General features: G+C 36.3%; 1 protein-coding gene and 1 long non-coding RNA gene across 9 annotated transcripts in view; one reads left to right on the forward strand and one right to left on the reverse strand.

Moving 5' to 3' along the window:
- The window catches only part of BIRC6 (baculoviral IAP repeat containing 6), a 197,715-nt gene extending 178,195 nt beyond the window's left edge, over positions 1–19,520 (forward strand). For 6 of the 7 annotated variants that reach the window (XM_026122951.2, XM_064509464.1, XM_026122955.2 and 3 more), the window contains 7 exons: positions 627–737; positions 1,941–2,158; positions 2,951–3,112; positions 5,318–5,395; positions 13,620–13,808; positions 17,650–17,784; positions 18,837–19,520. In XM_026122951.2, coding sequence (XP_025978736.2) covers positions 627–737; positions 1,941–2,158; positions 2,951–3,112; positions 5,318–5,395; positions 13,620–13,808; positions 17,650–17,784; positions 18,837–19,016 — 1,073 coding nt within the window. In that variant the 3' untranslated portion in view covers positions 19,017–19,520. Of the gene's footprint in view, positions 1–626; positions 738–1,940; positions 2,159–2,950; positions 3,113–5,317; positions 5,396–8,909; positions 13,001–13,619; positions 13,809–17,649; positions 17,785–18,836 lie in introns of those variants that run through there. The other variant, XM_064509465.1, reaches the window with a different exon arrangement.
- Positions 13,328–22,052, reverse strand: part of LOC112997115 (uncharacterized) — a 38,027-nt gene continuing 29,302 nt past the window's right edge. Inside the window, exons 5-6 of one of the 2 annotated variants that reach the window (XR_010388505.1) lie at positions 18,517–18,566; positions 13,328–16,558 (exon numbers count right to left, since the gene is read on the reverse strand). This is a non-coding gene — a long non-coding RNA (uncharacterized LOC112997115). The remainder of the gene's footprint in view (positions 16,559–18,516; positions 18,567–22,052) is intronic. The other variant, XR_003262624.2, reaches the window with a different exon arrangement.

Below are 22,052 nucleotides of genomic sequence, written 5' to 3' on the forward strand. Positions count from 1 at the left end.
TGCAACCTTCATCACAGTTATATAGTATCTTGTCTTTTACGAAGAAAAAAAATAGGTATGTGACCTTTAGTAGTAAGGCTTTGCTGTTAAAATTAAACCTTGTGGACTGGATTAACTCGTCACTAAATGAATGCAGAACAAAAATATAAATCATAGACTGAACCTGCAGCCATTAGAAGGACTATTTGGTTGTCTAGTAAAGAAAACTAAGGATTAAATAGCATAATCAGTGAAGTGAGTTTTATGAAGGAGTGTATAATAAACTACTGATTTTGGAGAGTGCATCAGGAAAGCTTGTGTGAATGTCCATCCACACAGGAAGCATATGTCAGACCTATTTTAAAAAAATCATTAGAAGAAAGAATAACTGACTATTCATAGCAGCAGTAATCATGAATTATTTCTGAGCTAACTATATTTTTCTACTTTAAGCTGTCCAGATAATGAAATACATAGTAGTGAGAAAAACAAAATTGTATGTTATGAATGATCTCAATTTTTCAAGTTCTCTGCAAACAACGCAAATGTCAAATGTCATTTTAAGTTAAATAATCACCAGGTGTTTGGTGTACTTGTCTAAAAATTACATGATTAATTACAAATAATTACCACATTTTTTATAACAGAAAAGAAGATGGCTGAATACTCCAAAAAGGCTGCTGTGAAGCCCAAGCCTTTGTCTGTTTTACGGTCTCTTGAAGAAAAGTATGTGGCTGTCATGAAAAAACTCCAGTTTGGTAGGTTGAAAAGTATGAATGCTTGTAATTTAGAAAGCAGATACTTAAGAAATAGAAAATCAGTTGGAATGAACCGCATATTATTTTTAAAAGTGATTAACTTTTATACATACCTGACCACTGATGTTTTTCACACATGGAAAATTACCAAGTCTATATTTTTAAGTTACCAACTCATTTGTGTTCATTGAACTAATATGAAATGTATTAAGCATACACTAGGTCAGTTCAAGGGACGAGTTACACAATTCAGTGATAGTGTTCATGTTTTGATTCCAGTAATGATTTGTGAGATTTTTCAGTCCTCAAATTATATTGCAAATGTTAGTAGATTTTCTTTTAGAAAGCTTATATGCAAAATTGTATAGATGTTTGTTAAAAATGCAGCTTTTATTTTTTAAATGGCATGGAATTCAGATCAAAATGCATTTTTAAAGTAAAATGAAGCTGTAGTACACTTCGTTCTGCCCTCTTAGGTATGATCTGTTGCATTTGGAAAATGTGATGGGAATGAGTGCTTATTTTGGCAATAAAGGAAACGTTCAAAATCTATGAAGAACAAATAGTATATCATCCAAATACAGCTGTAAAAACATACTGTGAAAACATGTTCTATGAATATTTTTTTGAGTTGCATTGATAGTATTTGCAATCACATTTATTTGCTTTTGTGAGCATTTGCAAAGGATTTCCTACACAAATGTGGAAGGAAAGGAAGAGCAAGTAGCAAAGTTTGTAATGGTAACTTTTCACCCTGGCAGCCAAGCTACAGATTTTGCTTAACAATTAAAGAAAATTAGCCTGTATAATCTTTTATGATCCTTTAATAACATTGCAGCTACCACCCAATTAAATACTACTGGCACTCTGCTTCACACTGATTCCATTACTAGCATTATTATGTATTCATAAGTATCCACTGTATTCTTGATCTGGAGTAGCTGGTAGTTTTTCAGTTCAGAAGTAGTATACATTGGACAAGTTGCATATGAAAACCTGTAAATTTGCTGCAGGAATTCATTCAACCCAAGGCTGTTAATACTTTGTTTTGTGTGATCACTGTTAACTCACAAAATCCATATTTTTTTAATGACGCAAATTAAACTTTCCTGATTTCAGTACTCAGAAATTTTTATCCAAAACTAATCCATTAATAACTTCACTTTTTTTCCCCTGATGCAATGGAATTTCCTTCTGTTGTAGATACATTTGAAATGGTTTCTGAAGATGACGATGGAAAATTGGTTTTTAAAGTAAATTACCACTACATGTCTCAGGTGAAAAATGCAAGTGACGCCAACAGTGCTGCCAGAGCCCGACGTCTTGCTCAAGAAGCTGTGACTCTTTCAACATCACTGCCTCTCTCATCTTCATCCAGCGTCTTTGTACGCTGTGATGAGGAACGGCTTGACATCATGAAGGTAAAGAAGCCAAGTTATTTTTGATTTCCCTGTTTGAACTTGGCATATAAATGTTTAAGAAAGTGCCTTGAATCTTAAGGAAAATCAGAAGTATTTCATTTCATTTCAATTGCTGTCTCTTAACTTATAAAATAGTGTAAGTAGTTTCTAAGAGTTCTGGCACATTCAGTGCCCATTCTCACTTTTCATATGACTTCTGTCCTTCCAATTTTACATCTATTTAAGCTTTATATGGCTGTTACTGCTGCTTAAGTGTATGTAAAAAGAGATATTTTAGAGTTTGACATTGGTTTCTCAGTAGCTTTATCAGAGGGGGAAAAAGAAGCTCTGTCTGCCTGTAGAGCACTCTATTAGCCAAGGAGACTTCACAGGAAAAGATCCACTCTTCCTCAGCAATTCTGAAGGGAAAGCTTTAGTTGTGCAATGCCATTAAGGTCCAAGTGAATCCTTCAGAACTGCCATTTAAGTCGGTTAAAAGCAGTAGGTATGAAGTACGTTGAATATCTCTGGACCTAAAATTTGATGACAGAATTCTAAAAACATGCAATAGGAAGTGGAGTTAGCTCCTTCCATTTTGCTTTCCATATGTAATCTAGCTGGAGAAATGGACATTAGCAGAGGGCTTCACTTACCCAGAAGATCAAAGTGGACAAACTGCATGTGATGATGACGTCTAACGGTATTTTTTGATAAGCAGCATGCAGAAATAAAATGTAATATGTAAATTATCAAAATCTTGATTGTGTGGCAAATTAAAGTTTTTTCTGAACATTCTCTTTTTTACAATGGTAGGTTCTAATTACTGGTCCAGCAGACACCCCTTATGCTAATGGTTGCTTTGAATTTGATGTATATTTTCCACAAGACTATCCTAATTCCCCTCCACTTGTGAATCTGGAAACAACTGGAGGCCACAGCGTGAGATTTAATCCAAACCTCTACAATGATGGCAAGGTAGGTGAACTTTGTTCTTGCATAGAAAGAAATATATAAAAATCTGTATTTAAATTTTATATTACCCTGCTTTGTGTTTGATAGCAAGAAAATGAAATTGATAGAACGTGTCCCTCTTCTTTCTTTTGCTTTTTTGTGTCTTAAGTATAATAATTCTGAATTTAAGAAACTAAACAATTTAAGAATGGCCATATTGCTTGGGGCCAGAGGCATGTCTAACCCATTATCTCCTCTCCACCTATAGAAAAGGTGTTTTTTGCAGGGTGAGGCATCTCGTTTTATACTCTGGGTTCGTTGACCCTGGGAGTTTCCCCAAATACAGCTGCTTACCTGCATGCTTTGTGGTAGTGGGCTGACTGGGCTTGCTATCTTAAAACTGTGGTTCTTCATGGTTACTTAGGGGAAGAAAAGAAGGGTAAGAAAAGGTCAAGTGTTTAGCAGTACTTTGCCAAGCCTCCATCAGTTTTTAATTTTGTATTGGTATTTAACAGTCTCTGAATGAAAAAAATCCACTAATTTCTCCAAATACTCTTTGAAATCCAGCACATCTTCATCTACAACATTGTACAGTAGTCAGTTCCAGAGCTACACATTGAATGGAGTAGTAGCTCCTTTTCCTTTTTGTTAAACTTACTGAAAATTGACTCAAAAATTATTAATTGTAATATATAGGTATTTATATGAGGCTGGAGGTATTGTGTGCACCCTGAATTCAGAAGTGCATATTTATTTTTCCCTTTGCTATCAAATTATCAGCCACTCCTGACATAATGGAGGAAGCTGTTTTGTTAAAATTTGTCTTCAAACTGAAGTGAAAATTGATTTCATAGTTTGGAATGGAAATGCTCTCCTTTCTGAATAGTCTTGGAGCTTGTGTATTTTTAAGGCCTTTATCAACTGGATTCGACCATCAAAAATGAAGTAATTTTGACCTAGAGAAATGTTATTTTCCACCTTCCTTGCTAAATTAAACAGGCAGAAATTTATTCTGGCTAGCTGAAATACCCATGGAAATTTCCGTGAAAAAAGTGTGCTTCATATCAAGTGCAACTGATTGTGTTTGCCAAGTGCTTTTTTCCACATAAAAGTACCTTTTCTTAAGGGAAGATATGGAAAGCCATTCCTTAACCTTGATATCCTTTATAGAAGAATATGTAACTATAAAATATGGGCTTTAACTTTTTAAGCAAAACAGCCATTAAAGCTTTTGGATCATGTAATGCTAATGGTGGTACAGACACACACAGACACACACAGACACACACAGACACACACACACACACAGACACACACACACACACACCCGCCACTGTGTCTCTTTGGTATGGTGTGGCTCATTCTAAAGGCTCCAAAAGCTAACAAAAGATCACATGCATACCATGAAGATGCTACTTCTATTTATATTAAAAATTAGGCACACGTGAAATTCTCTATAGAGCTATAGAGATGGCTATGTATATGTCTCCACTGAAGCCTAGATCTGAAAACTGGCTTTGGCGACATTCTCTTATATAGAAATACCAGTAAAGCAGTCCTTCACCTTTTTTAGTATGAAAATTTTATCCACAGGCAGACCTGCTCACTGTTTTCAGAAGCTTTAATGCTGCCTTCCAATATTAGGCCCAGGGTTTTCTGTTAACAGTGGACACAGAATGTAACTCAGACTGGAGACTACCTCCTTTCTTCTGTGCCTAGCATTAAGTCTTGGTGAATACTCTCTTCCATGTCTTTTCTGTTAATTCTGTCTCATTATACTCCCTGTGTTTGATTTTTCCATTTTGTGATAAGGTTCAAGAACTCCACTGACTTTACTACAAAAGTCCAGATCAGTCATAAGAGTTAAGGATGTTTACAATTCCTTGACAGACTGTGTGACCAGAAACCACCTGTGCAATGATTTTCTTGAAAACAGTGATAAGCATGAGAACAGTATTTAAAGAGGAAAGTAAGAAATCAGATAGTGTTCATGATTCATTTACTTCTGGAGCCACTGGAATCTATAGTTTTTCCTTAAAGAAATGTAATGTACCTTGTTTTGTTAATTTATTGGCATGCTGTTCTTCCTTATCCACATTATTTTTGTTTCAAGTTAGAGTTTCATAGAAAACAAATTTGTCTTTTAGAATGCAGTATTATTTGCTCAGCCCAAGTAGAGCAAATTTATCATAATATTTGTCTGTGGTATTGAAAATGTCACCTTTCCAGGTATGTTTAAGCATACTTAACACATGGCATGGCAGGCCAGAAGAGAAGTGGAATCCCCAGACATCAAGTTTTTTGCAGGTGAGCACTTCTTCTTTCTCTTCAATGGATATCATTTAGGAGTAATAAGTGGTTAGTCAGTCCTAACGCTTTCTTTGTAGTCCTTTTAAACCAGAATTTTTTTCCTCAAATAAGCATAAATAAAACAAGTATCCAGAAAATGTCCTAATGTGACATTTCTACTTTGTCACTAGTAACAGGTTCATCTAAAGTTATGTCTATGCAGTATTTTGCAAGCAGACTCGAGCTTGGTCCACCTAGGTTCCAAGTGAACAAGCAAGGTTTGATCCAGAAGCTATGCTAGTAATTTATGCTATTTAGCAGACAAAAAGCCTACCACATCAGCATGATTACAAGGGAGTCCAGAACATGGCAAAACAAACTTGCATCAGATTGACAAGTGAGAGAGTAGAAGCACTAGTCCTTCAAAGAACAGTGAAAGAGCTGCAGGGACGTTCATAACAGTTGGTTGTCATTTAAATGTGTTGTTATTGTAAGGAAGAAATTAATGTTGTGAATGTCCAGCATTGAGTTTTAAGATAGACTTTTTTTTTTCTTCGATGTGTAAACATCCTTTCATTGTATCAGCAGCTGTGATGGAATGCTATAATCTTTATTTACTTATGCCTATGCAGTTATATTTAGCAGCTACAATCAGAATAAATAGGCCATTAATGTGGATTTGCCAGAACTCAGACGGAAAACTCACAGTATACAAAATTGCCAGACCTTGTTCATTTTCTTGTATCTGCAAATGATTATCTTGCTGTAAGGCTGCGAAAAGCTGCTTCATGTATATGAAGCTCACCTTAGAGCAATTAAAAAAAAAAAAAAAAGAAAGAAAGAAAACAGAAAACAAAACTAAATTCCTTTTTGACAAATGTTGGGACTTAGCACTAAAAATTGATCTGCTTTACCTTGGAAAACCCTCACAGCGGAATTCCTGGTAACTAAACTAGTTTAACTTTTGTAACATAATAAGGCACATTCAAATATGAAAGGAGTTAATCAAGAGTTACCCCTCACCAATTTATTAAGAACTAGAAGCAATTCCAGCTGATTGCACATTGTTGACAATGTGCAATGTGGACGTTGCACATTGTCTGTGCAATGCAGATTAGAAATCAAGAGAAACACATGGAAACTGGTTGGAGTGAATCAGACTTGAAAACCAGTGCGTATATTGCTATAGATGTTTGTTGTTCTAGATGTCAGAATACCCAGCTTAAATTTGTAAGAGAAGCTGGGAGCATGGGGCATATTTCTATACTTGTGTGCTTTTTTAAATGGGGAGATTTATCCCGATTGAGGCTCAGCACAGATGGGAATCTTGACTTGAATGCAAGAAGTTGCTCAGTTTTCTTCTTAATACTTTCATAAAGGTGTTTTACTTATACGGGCCAAAATGTCTGTCTATACACTGATCCTACAAACACGTATACTTACATTCTGTATGATAAATGCATGTCGTAAAATGATCTAACAATTGCCCAGATTTGGAGGCAGTGTTAACATGAAATCAGCTCAGAACAGCGCTCTCGCTTGCTCTCTCGCATGCTTGCTCTTGCATACACGCATGCACACTCTCTCTCATTGCTGTTATAAAAATTCAAGAGTAGAATTTTCATGACTGACAGTTAAATGTCCCTCTAGTTCTTGCTTATACAGAATAAGTAGTTTTTGAGTAATTGTGCAGACCACTTTTATGTAGTTATTAGTTTGAGCATATGTTGCTGTTTACAGTTGTACTGAAATGTAACAAAACATGAAGTTATTTAAGGCAGCCATCCTGCATTGCAAGCGATTTTGGCATTCTCTGGCAGTTGTTGTAGGGGGATGCACCACCATAGACAAGAAAGGCTTACACAGGTTTATCTTAGCATAGAGGTTTATCTTAGCATAGAGTTTCTATTGATATGTATGCCTAAATGACCTTAAGTTTCACAGAAATCCTGTTCAGCTGTGTTAAGATCTTGCTTTTGTAAACACCAGTTTTAATAAAGTCAATCATTTGAGTGACTTAGCTGTCACATGAAATGACACACTATTTATTACACGAAGAAATCTAGATCTTTGGCTTTATCTTACTCTTAATTTTTTCCTAAGAGGCCAGTGGATTTTTCTTACAAAAAAAAAAAATCAGGATGGTACTTCTGTTTTGCAAATATAAACAAAGTCAGCTAGCTACTTTCAGTCATTCAGTATATTCTCTGCACACTTGGGTTTTCAGGCTGTTGTATCATTTTTCAATAATTTTCAGTATAATAAAGGCATTCTGAGTTGTTCATAAAAATGTTTTTAAAGGCTGCTGTGACTGAATGCTCTAATAAAGATGAGTGGCTTGTGGCTACAGTGAGAGAGCAGTACAGTGTGTGAAAAATAGCCTTGCAAATACATTTAAGTTTTGATGCTTTAACTAATAACTTCCAATAAAAAGACAAGGTTTGGGGGAGAGGAGCTCTCTAATTTCAGTGTTGCTGGGTAGCATAGTTTTCTATAGGGCCATCTAATTAGCATTTGGAAGTGAGCGCAAAACGTAGTGCCAATTAAGAGGGTTTTCACAGACATAACAGCTTCAGAATGTGTTCGATGCAAATTACCTTCTCTAATACCTCAGTCACCTAATAAATTTTTTTTGTTACAAGCATTTGATTTTAAACCCAGGGTTGCTTTTTTTATAGACTGAGTAACAAATGCTTATTATAAAGCATGTTTCAGAAAAGTAGAAATGTTCTGAAAATTCTGAAAATATTCTGTATACTTCAAAATAATCTTAATTGAGATGCTTGAAATGACTCTTGAATTAGGACAGCTTTACATGTACTTTGCAAAATTGCATAGTGAATTCAAGGAAATCAGGTTTGTCTTCAATTCTGACAGTAATTAACTTAGTGCTCATCCCCATTTCTTATGTCTTGGTTTCCCAGTCTACAACTAGAGCTTTACTTGATAAATTCTCTCTTTTTAATGACGGATCCTTGTGGTGTTCAACAAAGGAAAGAGGCTCCTTGGGGAGTGACAGAAATGGCTTTAGAGTTGGGGAAGGAGGGCAGTGCTCTTACCTAGCTGAAAGTGTTCACTGAACTGTGAACAGCCAGGTTTGATTTCATAAAGGGTTTGGAGTTCTTGGGATAGATATGCTGAAGTTGGACTTTGTGTCCAGTAGAGAATCAGTACAGACTGAAGCCCTGGCTTTGAGATGCTCAAAACTGTTTAGTGAAAAAGGTGGTCTCCTGCATTTTATGCCAGTCCTCTCTTTGGTGCATGGCTTTCTTACATATATGAATTTTAGTAATCAAATCTGGAGATCATATATGGTGAGCTATAGCCCAGGCTGTCCTCTAGACTAGACTGGTATTTTGTGGCTCTGAAAGCTTACTTCATTTGCTGTCAAGATGATTGGATAGCCATGAACACCAGAAGCCACACAGAATCTGAATGTAATTGTTCTTTCTGGTAAAAGAAACACTATAGAGTGGCCAGGTTCTTCAAAGTGCTTTTTCCAACCAGTATTCCTATCCATCTTGTCTTGAAGAGTGGCTGTATTTGTATGCAGCTCATTCCTGCGCTTGCTTGGATTAAAAACAAAACAAAACAAAACAAAAAAACCCCACAAACTGGAAGATGGCATCACCTCCTGGAATTCATGTAATGTATGTATCACAAGGTATTTGTGGTGATGACAAAGCAGCCTCCACACTGTGACAGATAAGAAGGTGAAGTATACTTGTGAGAACTGTGAAGGTACTCTTTCAAAGCCTGCAAGTAAGCTAAGTATATGAATAAAGCTGAAGAGATGTGAAGTGTAACTACAGTATCTTCAATTACAATTAGTGTTAAATTAACCGAGAATTTACTGGGACATGTTAGGTTATGATAATTAACTAGTCTTCGTAATTTTCAGCTTTACATCACAGAAAGGAATTGAGAAATAAGCACATAGATCAAATAAACCTGAAGTTTGCAATGGCTTGTTTGCGTTCCTACGGCATTTCCTGAATTTCTCCTTTCCTTGGAGTAATTATTTCATAGCACAGGGTAGGCTTTCTGTTCCAGATCCAAAAAGACTGTACAGTTTCCATTTCAGCACAGTAGAATTGCACCCTGGACTTCAGGAGAATAGGTTTCAGCTTGGCAGGATCCCACGGGAGGCTGTCCTGAATGGCAAAATGGCCCTGGAGAACTGGTTGATCAATCTCCTAGAAGTACAAGAAAGGTCCTCTCCAGTGCGGGGACGTCAAGCAAGAGTAGCAGAAAGCCAGCATGGATAAACAAGGAACTCCTGCCTGAGCTCAACTGCAAAAAGAAAGTACACAGAAGGTGAAAGAGGGGATGGGCTACGAGGGAGGAATATGAATTCATTGCCCAAGCGTGCTGGGTAGAAATGAAGAAACCCAAATTTTAGCTGGTGTTGAAGGTTGCAAGGGATATGAAGAGGAACAAGAAGGGCTATTTGTAGGTATGTTGGCAGCTAAAGAAAAGCTGAGGAAAATGTGGTCCTGTTGCTTAATGGGGCAGGGAACCTAGTGACAAAGGGCATGCAAAAGGCAGAGGTCTTTGATTCACTCTTTAGTGGTAAGGTTTGTTCTCCTGTAACTCTGAGCAACTAGTAGGAAGGTCTGTGAGAATGAGGAATTGCCCACAGTAGAGGAAGAAAAATAGGGAGAATTTGGTCCATAAATCCATGGAACCAAATGTGAGGTATGCAAGGGCCCTGAGGGAGCTAGCCGCTATCACCTTCGAAAGGTCATGATGATCAGGGGACCTTCCTGATTACTGGCAAATCTCACACCCATCTTCAAGGACAAGCAGGAGGATCAATGGGGCTGCAGACTGGCTGGCCTCACCTGAGTCTCTAGGAAAATTACAGGGCAAATCCTCCTGGAAGCTATTTCCAAGCACATTAAAGGACAAGGTGACTGAGAACAGCCAAAATGGATTTACCAGGGCAAAAAGTGCCTGGCCAGCCTGCCTGCCTTCTACAATGAGTTGACTGGCTCTGTGCACAAAGGGCAAGCAGTGGATGTTGGTTATCTTGACTTCAGCAAGGCCTCTGGTGCAGTCTCCCTTAGTATCCTTGTAGACAAGGAGATACGGATTTGTGAGACGTAGATTATAAGGTGGGTGGAAAAATGGCTGGACCAATGGCCAAGAAGAAATCTTACTGCTGTCTTCAGTACCTGAGGGGGAAAGGTATAGAGAAAATGGAGCCAGACTCCTCTTGGAGGTGCACAGCAACAGGAGGAGTACCAGTTGACACAAACTGGGACAGAAAATTTTGGTAAGATTATTAGGAAAAACTTTTTCACTATGAGGGTCATCAAACACTGTGACAGGTGCCAAGAGAGACTGCGGTGTTTCCATCCTTGGAGATTAAGTCCACTCTCCCTATAGTGTGAAAAACGTCTGGTTTGGAGATCTGGGCTGTAGTTCCTTTCATAGTGAGGAACTACAAAGTGAAACTTTCCCAGGATTGATCTAATCCAGAGAGAAACAAATTCTGAACTGTAGCTATAAAAATTAATGTAGAAAGGTGTAGATAAGGGAAACCTTATTTTCACTAAACTCCTTTTACTTGGATTAATATTAGTTTTACTTCAGGCAGGCCTTAGCTTAATCTGCACAATTGCTGGTAATATTTGCATGGGGGGTGTGGGGTAAGGATTGTAAAATGTTGATTTGATTGTTAGAAATCTCATACAGCATTCAGGTTTGTAACTTCAAAGTTTTTTTAAGGTTTCATTTTGAAGATAGTAAGAAAGCGGTTGGAAAAAGTTCCCCACACATTGGGAGAAAAACACTTTGTAGCTATTAAATGGAAAACAGCTGTAGGACTCCATAAATTGCTTGGAAAGAATTAAGCAGTACATGTTTTTTCAGGCTCGAAGACTAAACTATTGTCAGACCACCCAAAATGCTTCAGCAATTAATTTTTCTGAAATGAAACTGGAAAATCAGATTAGAGTTTTTAGTTCATTAAAATTTTAATTCAGAATAACAACTATTTATTAAGGCCAAGAAAGTACAATGCTGCTTAGAATCCAACTTCTCTGCTATAGTGTTTTGGTTTTTTTTTTCTTTTTCCTTTAATACCTAAAATATAGCATTCTAAAAAGCCAGACCCAATTACTTCTGGACCTCTGAAAAGGCCACAGATTACCAAAACTCTTCAGGTATCTGAAGCATTGTACTTGAAGTACTCTAACTTGGCTTGGCATGTGTGCATTAATCTTCTGCCATTTTAGTTTCTTAAGTGATCTTTTTCTCGCTGGGACCTGATTTGTGTGACACGCCAACAGCACCAAGTGTAACACAGAACAGCCATGGCTACTTTCAGTCAACTGCACGGTGGGCAAGGGAGACAATGTCGTGATGTTGCACACTATACCATGTAACAGCTGCTGGTTAGAGTACTTACCTAAGAAATAGAAAAACTTGCTCAATTTTCCTTTTCAGTCCAAAGGGGGATTCTGGTCCGCATTTCCCACTGCAACAATGACATGCCCTGTCCGGCACAATACAGACCCACTGGGCTAGATCACCCTTCAGTGCTAGAGTTAAAGCAAAGCATCATACAGCTACCAATAAAAAGTATCATGGCGCCAAAAGGAGTAAGGATGTGATTGTGTGCGCTCATGGTGGGACTGAGATTAACCTAGATCATTGAACTGATTCTTGGGCTGTTGTTCTGAAATGACTTACTGCTTTGGCGTTGTGTCTATGGAGGGAGTAAACAGGGCAGAGCGGGCAAAGCTGGAACCCTTTTATGCTGGCATTGCCGCAAGAGAGACTCCAACAGAAAGCTGTTCTTAAGCAAAGCGCACGACTGTCTAGTAGTCAGGGCACTGCCCTATGGAAGAACCAGCATCTTTAGTTGACACTGACACGATAGCTACGTAGTGTAAACTGCATGTTCTCCACGTTCCGAGTAGAAGAAAGACTGTTGTCATCTGTACCCAAATTCACAAACTGGGCTCCTAAATTAGAAGGTGCCTCCAGGCTTTTAGTTGCACCTAGGTTGGGAGGAGAATGAGACACAGCTGCCCTGATGTTTTTATCAACTGTAGTGGATGTCTTGCACCTCATTATGCAAGGTGCTGGAAATACCATTCTTAGACGTAGCATATCTTTAACTCCCCAGTGTCTGAGGAATTTACATGTTCAAATCATCTTTTTTGAATTCTTTACAGTTACAGAACTAGGTTTGTGACACTGAATTGTAATGTCTAAAGTTCTTGCTCGATTTGGTTCAAAGTCCATAAGAAAAATCCCTCCTTCATTTAAAAAAAAGAAAAAAATACTGGTGGCTTTCTACCTGTATAGCAACATGGTTTTCTAGATGTAACATAACTGATTAGGTACAAAAAAAAGTTGACAAGGCCAAACGTTCTAATGCTGGAAAAATGACAAAGCAAGACATCAAATCACAAATATGCAGTACATGTACATTTGGATTCCTAAATATCCTATTTATCTATGTAATTCTTTGTTTTATATTAGGATTACTAGGACATATAGTTAAATGCCTTGTATGTATTGAAGTGTCTATTCCCACATATGCCTTATATTAAAATTGTGAGGGGAAATTATAATTTCTTTATTACTGTATGAAACTTTGGTGATATAGTAATGAAAACATTTTTTCTAACTCAAGAAAAATACTGAATTTTTGTTTTAATACCATATAACACTCTGTTATATGTAAAATCTGAAGCTAAACAGCTTAAACATACCTAAAATAATTGAATGCATTTGAAAGAAAAATGGGAAAGCTTGTATCCTGAGATTAATTTCAGTGGTTAAGCTCATAGTGAGCAGCCACCTCCCTTATTTCCTTGTCATCTAATTCAGAATTAGAAGAGTTACTAAGTTTATCCCAGGAATTTTGAGAATTGCTGACTGAGAACTTGGCAAATATATTTTCTTTCACAAAAGAGAGCAATCAGACATCTATTCCTTTAAACAATTTCTTTTACTTGTATTTTTAACCTATCAATTTTTTTTGTATTTTTTTTTCTGTTTGAATTAAATGTACAGTTGTATGACTTACCATTACTACATGTTAAAAACAAGTTTCAGGTTGAAAGGATGAACATTCCCTACAACTAGTCTGTCAAGTGTTATGTATTACAGATTACAGCACTTTGCTGTAGAAATGTTTTTGCATATAATGTAAGCAAAATTATGTAGATTTGTAAAAACAAGCAAGCAGCACTGTTAATGTTTAATTTTTTTCTTTTAACAGGTGTTAGTGTCTGTCCAATCACTAATATTAGTAGCAGAACCATATTTTAATGAACCAGGTTATGAACGATCAAGAGGTACTCCGAGCGGTACCCAGAGCTCCAGAGAATATGATGGAAATATACGACAGGCAACAGTCAAGTGGGCAATGCTTGAACAAATCAGAAATCCGTCGCCATGCTTTAAGGAGGTATGTTCTGTGAAACTAAGCAAAGCAGATGTCTTGTTTATGCCAGAATAGTCAGGAGAATGGATCAAAAAAAAAAGTTTTATAATATGTTCCTTTTCCAGTTGCATTTTAACACAAACCCAGAAGAATCTTTTTTAGTTTGAGTGTTGAGAGTAATTCAAATATTTGGAAATGCTGTATTGTGTATGAGATGTCTCTTCTATCCTCTTACTTATTCCCCGAGGCAGTTGACTCTTGAGATTTAAGTGAATGAGAATGTATACAACTTCATAGCTTCTTTAGTAGGAAAGGGGAATGTATGCAGATTGGGACTGACCCATAAGGAGACCTGGTGCACAGTTGGACAAAATATGGCTCATATACTTGGCTAACTCTTAATGCCAGGTGGTACTTTTATTCTATGTGAAAAGTGTTGATCAGCCCTACAAATGTGCACTTAGTGTTTGTTAATTGGCTAACAATAAAATACATCTCTAAGAAACAAGAATTTGAAGCAAGTCTTAGGAAACACTGAACAGACCACAATAATGCAACTTTGAAAAAGTTTTAAAACAAATTCCAGCCTTCACATTATTCATGGAAAAATCCATAGTTCATCTGTGCTAAGCTAGAAATCTGTTTCTTTAGAAAACAACTATCTTGATGCTGATTTAAAAAAAAAAAAAATACTAACCTTCATACTTTCATACTGCCTTAAAAAAAAGTTTGAGAGAGATCAAATTGCTATTTTTTTTACATTCTTGAAAAGAAACTAAAACTTATCATAGAATAATTTAGGTTGGAAGGGACCTTTCTCAATGTCATCTAGTCTAATCCCTTTCTCAAAGCAGGTCCAGTTGTCTGAGTCTTGAATTTATATGGCTAAAGATTTGACAAGAAAAGATTGGAAGATACATTAAGTAAGAGAATTTGTGTGAATATAAATGCAAAATGGTTGGTCAAACATGAGTCATCTCATGGTACTACCAGCAGCTATTTGGGAAAACAGGTTTTCTTCTGAACTACTGAAACAGCTGCCACTTCTAAATTGAGGGTAGAACTCTCTCTTAGCTTCCAATGGTTTATATATTACAATGTTGCAAAAATGTAGGTTGTTTTAGGATAACTCACATTGTTGGGTGTGGCATGTGAGTGAGAGGGTAGGCTCCCATCCCTTCCTTGCTGTCTGTAAAAACATCCTTTGGAATACAAAAAGCTTTTCCCACTAAAATTACAGAGTGCCTTATGGAAGAAGTAGTCATCAGACACTTAACCTGCATGACAGGAGTTAAATATTTATATCCATATGCAGGTGGAAAAGGATGTGCTGTATACTGTGGTGTTTTGAATTAATGAAGAAATCCATTGTTTTTCTTCTAAACTAACTCTGAAATGCTTTACTCAGTAACTTAAAGATCTTGATATAGATAATGTCATGACACTTAGTCAAATAACCTCTGTTAACAGATCCCTTTTTTCTAGTTAAATGTAACAATTTCACTCTTGCTAAGAGAGTTCTCAAATTACAGCTATTTTTAATTAAATGAAGATATCGGAAGATGGTGAGCTCCCTGACAGTAATGTTCAATCTTTCTCTTCAGTTAGACAGAAATGAAGGATATGCAATATTAAAGTACTTGTTAAATAAATGAACTCCAGTTCACTGTTTTTGCCCTTTTCTTCCAAAGCATCTCAGCACTTTTACATGCTTACTTTGCAGCTTGGCTTTTTTATTATTCTATAAAGGAGGCACCGTGTAAGCTGACATCCTTCCTCTCTTTAGGAAAGTAAAGTAATAAAGTATATCCAAATGGTTTTGTTTCAATGGAAAAACAGTCATTCCTTGAGAACAGATGAGTTATGCATAGCACATTGTTACCAAGAAGCAGATGTTGAAAACAATTAAAATTGCTACCTACAAGAGATATTTGTACCTAGGACGGAGTTAAGTTAAACCACACACCAAAAATAAATAAATAAATACAATTTTCACCGAATTCCACATTTCTGCCCACTTCCACTAAAATAGTATAACTCATTTCTGGACTAATATTGATTCTCTCTCTTTATAAAGACAACACTAATCTCATGCACAAAAAATACAGTGCAGCATTTTTCCTTTACCATGAAGGATATTTCTTTGGTCCCTCTAGTCATCTTTATCAGACATACAACATTACTTTCAGCATTAAAATTTTTCAAGTGTAATCTTTAATGTAATTAAGGCTGTTGGCACATTCAATAAGTAGCTCAATCTGTACTATTCAAGATGTTATACTTTTTCAGTGTTTGCTTCTAAAAAATCATGAACAGTTACATTTTTCTCTGATGTAAAAACTATTTTGGAAGAATGTTGGATTGAGGTTGTGTTGCCATCAAAGCAAAAATGTGGCTCTTAAGTAAATTTTCCAAGCACTTCTCTGAGAGACTAGCTTGTTGGTAAGATCTCTAGGTTTTTCATGGAGTTAGGTTAGGAGCCTTAACAATTGGGTGATCCTTCAATAATACAAAAGCAAAGGCACCCTGGAAACTTAGACCTGAGAAAGAATTTACATCCTTCTGCTTACATCATCTTTTTTCTTCACAAGGCTGAGCTGTCATCCCTTCAGAGTCTTAAATGACAAGTAGACTTAGGAGATCTTACTGCCAGTCAGTTGTGTTTGGGAGGTCTCCCAAGTTTCATTGTGAATACAAGAAACGCATTCAGAATTGAAGTCTATTATGCTTTCAGTATGCAGTTCTTCTTTAGGCAGAGCGCTAAAGTCCCTAACCTTGAGAGAGAGAGAGAGATGATTTTGTCAGTTATGTTGCAATATTGCCAAGAACTGTCTGTGCTCAATAAAATGTCTTTAATTTTATTGTTTCTTTCACCAGGCAGAAAGTTATAGACATCTGTTCAAGACAAAGCCAATGCTATGTAGAGTTTCACAACTCTTGTGTGAGGAGGTTTTGTTTTGTTTTGTTTTTTTTAACTCAAATCTGTACAGAAATACCAAAACTAGTATGTGATTAAATACTGTTCCCACTGAAACTAAGGGCAGCTCACATGCTATTGTCTGGGAATTCTGCTGTCCACGAAGGTACTATCTCTGCACAGGGGATGTAACTGTGGTTGTATCCCTTCCACACCAGCTGGTGATTTCTTTTTCTCTATGCAGAAGCATGTTATGTTTCTGTGCTCATACAGTTGACAGGATTTCTGCTTATCTATTTTTTGTTCAGGCAACAAGTGGTTAGTGATGGAAGAAGACCTGGTGCTTATGCTTCCTACCTCTGCTTCCTTAATAAAATAGGGCTGTGAAACCAACAATGAAATCCTTTATGTTTTATCTGTGTAAACCTGCCCCTATGTGAACAGAAGTGTGCATGCATAGTAAGATCACACTAAGACCATCCTGCATAGTAAAATCATCTTTCAACTGGAATTTGTCTAACCCTCTGCTATCACCGTTTCTTTTGCCTGGTGAGATACTATATTTCTGGCACTCATTTACCCTTCACCCAGGTAGCACAAGCGAAAGCTGAAGTGGCAGACTCGCAAAATCATAGATTCACATAGATTGGAAGGGACCTTGGGAGATGATCTAGGCCAATCTCCTGCTCAGAGCAGGGTTAGCATGAATTCAAACCATGTTACTCAGGGCTTTTCCACTTGGGTCTTGGAAACCTCCAAGGACGAAGCCTCACAGTTTTTTCATGCAGCCTGTTCCAATGCTGAATTACTCTCATAGTGATTTTTTTTCCTTATATCCAATTGGACTTATATGACTAGGTTAAAACTTGCAGATTTTGTATTACTTAGTATATGGCTCTTAGAAAACAATGAATGTGCTGTTCTTTCATTCTGAATATTTTCCTATAGGTTATCCACAAACATTTTTACTTGAAAAGAGTGGAGATCATGGCTCAATGTGAGGAGTGGATAGCAGACATACAGCAGTACAGCAGTGACAAACGGGTAGGCAGGACTATGTCCCATCATGCCGCAGCCCTTAAGGTGAGACTTGTTTTTTATACTTTTATGTTCAATAATGTAATCCAAAGATGACAAAATTACAGAGAAATTGCTCAGCAGCTGAAATTTATAATAATAATAAAACTCAGCAACTTTAAAACATTTAAACAAATGAAGTGTATGTGAAGGCCACTTTTTCAGTATTTTTTTTCCCACAAGAAAGATTTTAAGTAGTTCCTTCCCTGCCTGTTTTTTCTACAAATACTTAAGAGCTTGCCTTTTCCCTGCAAAGAGTTGGGTTTTTTTCTTGATAAAACTGTAGTACTACACCCAACCTTCATTACAAGTAGAGTTCAATTCCATGCCAGAAGATAAGCTGTTTGAATGGAGAAGTTGTTAGAAAACTGTGGCCCATTACAATTAGCTTTACTCTGTGTTTTAAAAACTTTTATCAACACAGATACAACAATTGTAATGCTTCCTTCCCTCCTAGGCCAAGTACTACCATTTGTGTATTTTGTGTCCATACAGCCAACAGACCTCCATTACCTATTTTTCATGTAATTAAAAGTAGAATTTTGAATTTTGTTCTTGGGAAGCAAATTTTTTTAAGTCTCCTTTTTCTATTGCTGGACTTGCATTCTTCCAAAGTGACTGGACTTCAAAATGGAGTTACTATTACTTACAGTGATCAGTATATAAATCTCCATACATCTGTCTCTGTAACAGATCTCATCAAGACCATGTACCCTTATTAAGTTCTGTCTGACCTACCTTGTCCAAGCCAGCTTCTGCTGTGATCGTAGAACACAGATATGATTCAACTGCAAGATACATAGCATAATATTTATATTGATACGGTACTTTGCTGCCATTCTGTTTTACTTCCTTTCATTTGTCCCCTGTAGCAGCTGCTAATTACTCCAAAGTACCAATCCTAAAATACAGAGGACTATGGGAGAAGCTTATCCAGTCATTGAAAGAGTCTATTTAAACCTTTTTTACCCCTATTTTTTTTGCCTTATTTTGTCTAATAGTGTGAAAAGTAATTTTTAACTATGGTCTTCAACACTGACTTCTTTTTGTATGTTTAGCGTCATACAGCTCAGCTGCGGGAAGAGCTCCTAAAACTTCCCTGTCCTGAAGGATTGGATCCAGATACTGATGACTCCACAGAAAAATGCAGTGCCACAACAAGTTCAGAAGAGACTATCTTGCACGACCAGGTTAAACCCAGCAGCAGTAAAGATATCCCCAGTGATTTCAAGTTATGAGCTGCACTGACATGGACTTTCTAGACGCAAAGGCTTTGAAGCACAAGCCAAATATGTCAATATTTGTATGTAAGAAGCTAATTATGTAATAGGTAATGAAATTGAAACTATACTATGCCCTTAAGGATATACAGTTTAATTCAAAATGATCTTTTATTTACCTGTACAAGAGTGTAAACTTTTTTGTGCTTTTATTTTTCAATTGTGAGAACCACTGATTGGTATGTTTAAAAAGTTATGTATACAAGAAATGGATAAGTCACTGATATATAAGGGAAACTACCTTAGGAAAGAATGTTTACTGAATGTTTATTATTTTTTTTTACTTGTAGAGTGAGGGCGGTTGTAACAAAGAATATATATTGGTCATTCTTACAGCTCCTATTTAAAGTCAGAAAATTTTCACTGAATTTGATAGATTTTACGTTTGGCCATATATTCATGCTCATATTTGATTCTAAAGAAAACCTCCTGTATACTTCAATAAAAGTTAAATGGACATGATCCCTCTTTTATGATTTACTGGTACATTTTTTAAATAAACTGCCATAAAATACATTATAGCTGAAGACTTGCACTTGTATGACTGAATTCATTACAGTCAACGTATTTAATTTTATGCTTAGTAATTCTAAAATGCAGATGAAATAAATGCACATGGTTTTACCTCATGCCAAAATTTGGACTTCTGAATTCATCTTTTGTTTAGCTATTTTATGCAAACTAACAGTATTCCAAATTTTTTAAAGGGCTATTCTGGAACAAAGCCTTTTTTCTATTGAAATGTCTGATTTTTTTACATAATCAACTGTACTTTAAGTAGTGACAGAGGCTAATGATGTGCCATGCAGGACTCTACTGTTCTGTAGTTCCTACTGTATAGATTTATTTCCAATTTTATACTTGCAGCCACAGATGCATAACTAAAAAAGGTAAGGGACTGGGTTGACTTAATAATCAAGTCTCGCTTTTAACACAACATGCATTACTATCATTGTTCTTAATTTTAAGTAGTCCTTGAAGGACTAAAATTTAATACTGGTATTACCTCAGACTAATGATCTGTTGTATTATTAATACTATATATCAGGCAAAAACAAAATCTTTTTGTTTTCTATTTGTTCTTTGTTTATAAGTATCACGCTGGAATTTTTTCACTTTTTGTTTTATAATGTATTATTTCTAATCATTAAAAATGGCACCAACTGAGGTTGTGTTCTTATGCTGGTGGTTAGCAGACATTGATAGTTCTGACCAAAGTAAAATTTTTCTGTTGTTATGTTGATATGTTGTGTTAATCCAAGGCCTGTCCTGAGTGTATGTACCTCTCCAAATATCAACTTAGGCACTTGTGTTACTCCACAGATTCCTTAAGCAAAAAGCCAAACCAGCCGCCCTGTGTCGAAGTTGCTCTGGTAAGTATCCAAAAGGGAGAGTTCAGGCCACATAGTCAAAACATTAGAACTTTATCTGTGTTAAAACAGACTTCATTTTTCTAGATAAATATTTACTTACCTTCCATTACTGTACAAATGGACTGTGCAATTCCTCTAAAAGCTCCAAAGCAAAATTAGTCACTGACTTACAGCTATAGATATGTTAGTAATTTTAATATTTTCAAAAGTCTTCATTTAGAGATGCATTAAAAAATATTACTACAGTACTTTAATTGTCTGCCTATAGGAGCATAGTCTTTTTATAAAATTTTGGCACTGTACCAAAAACAAACCTATCAGACCGCCTCATACTTGAAGATAAAATTTTGTTACCTTAAAAAAAAAAAAACCCACACTAAAGTACCTAACTTGTATTGATTAAGCATTAAGAGAGTGGACAATATGATTCTACCTTTTTCTCTAATGTGTATTTATAGTATCAATGCTAATGTGATGTCACTGCTGTTTAATTAAGCAGATGTAAACAGCTGCATGAGATACTAGATTCTAATTAGTATCTGCACACCAGTTATTATTTTGTGCTCTAACCTGAGCTACAGCTGTATTGTATCAAACTAATGCAGCGATGCAATGCTTCATAACTTGCAGTGATGTCACCATTTAGTGACTAAATTGCAAACCTGGCAACAGATAGAAAATGTGTATTTTCACAACTTTTGAGGTATAATGCCCTGGATAGCTACATTATTATGCAGTAAAATCACAGTAGATTCTATGAGGTAATGTGGACAACTTTTTTTTTTTTAACCAGTTCCACTCAACTTTTACTATTTCATCAAATTTAATAGAAGACTGTATAGATAGAGCACACAGTTTCCTTCTATCACATGAAAGTCCTCAGTTTTACAACTATTATGCTGGCTTTTAGAAAGTGCTTCAAAAAATCAATTATTTCTGAAAGTATAAGTGGCAGCAAACTCCTAATTAGGTCTTTTTGATAATTTTTGCCCATAATTTTTGGTACTGCTTTTGGCCCAAGATTCACCACTGGCACACTACCATGCTATGCAGTGTCCAAAGTTGACTGGCCCTTGGAATTTCTGTAGCAACTCTGTCAAAGGAGGAAGCTTGCACAACACAGTGTCAGTATAATAGGTTTTCCTGAAGCTTCCTATCACAGAACCACAGATAATAACGCCAGCCTTTCTCTCATGGTTCAGCCTGCACTATCTACCAGATGGGGAACAGCTCAGCAATCTATAAGACCGTTGGCATTACAATGATCTGTGTGCATGTGTTCTATTTTGCAGTTGTTGACACAGGACTTTTCATACATGGACATAGATGATACCTTTGAAAGACTTGTTTTCTTTCTGGATTTCCTTTGGGTAAAAGATGTGCACAATTGTACAAGTTAGTTAGTGCTGCTCTGTAATTCTACTACCGCTATACAAGAAATATAAAAATAATCTAGAAAAAAACAAGAAAATTTGAAACAACAGAGCCTCATGTACAACTTAGATTTAAGTTTCACTCCAAAAATTAAATGTTAGATATTTAGCTACTCACAGAATAAAATACATGTAAATATAGATTGACTGGATCTATAGGAGTCTTTTAGGTGTGGTTGGTTGGGGTT

Source organism: Dromaius novaehollandiae, chromosome 3 (assembly GCF_036370855.1).
Source record: "Dromaius novaehollandiae isolate bDroNov1 chromosome 3, bDroNov1.hap1, whole genome shotgun sequence".
In the NCBI taxonomy this organism is placed as follows: domain Eukaryota; kingdom Metazoa; phylum Chordata; class Aves; order Casuariiformes; family Dromaiidae; genus Dromaius; species Dromaius novaehollandiae.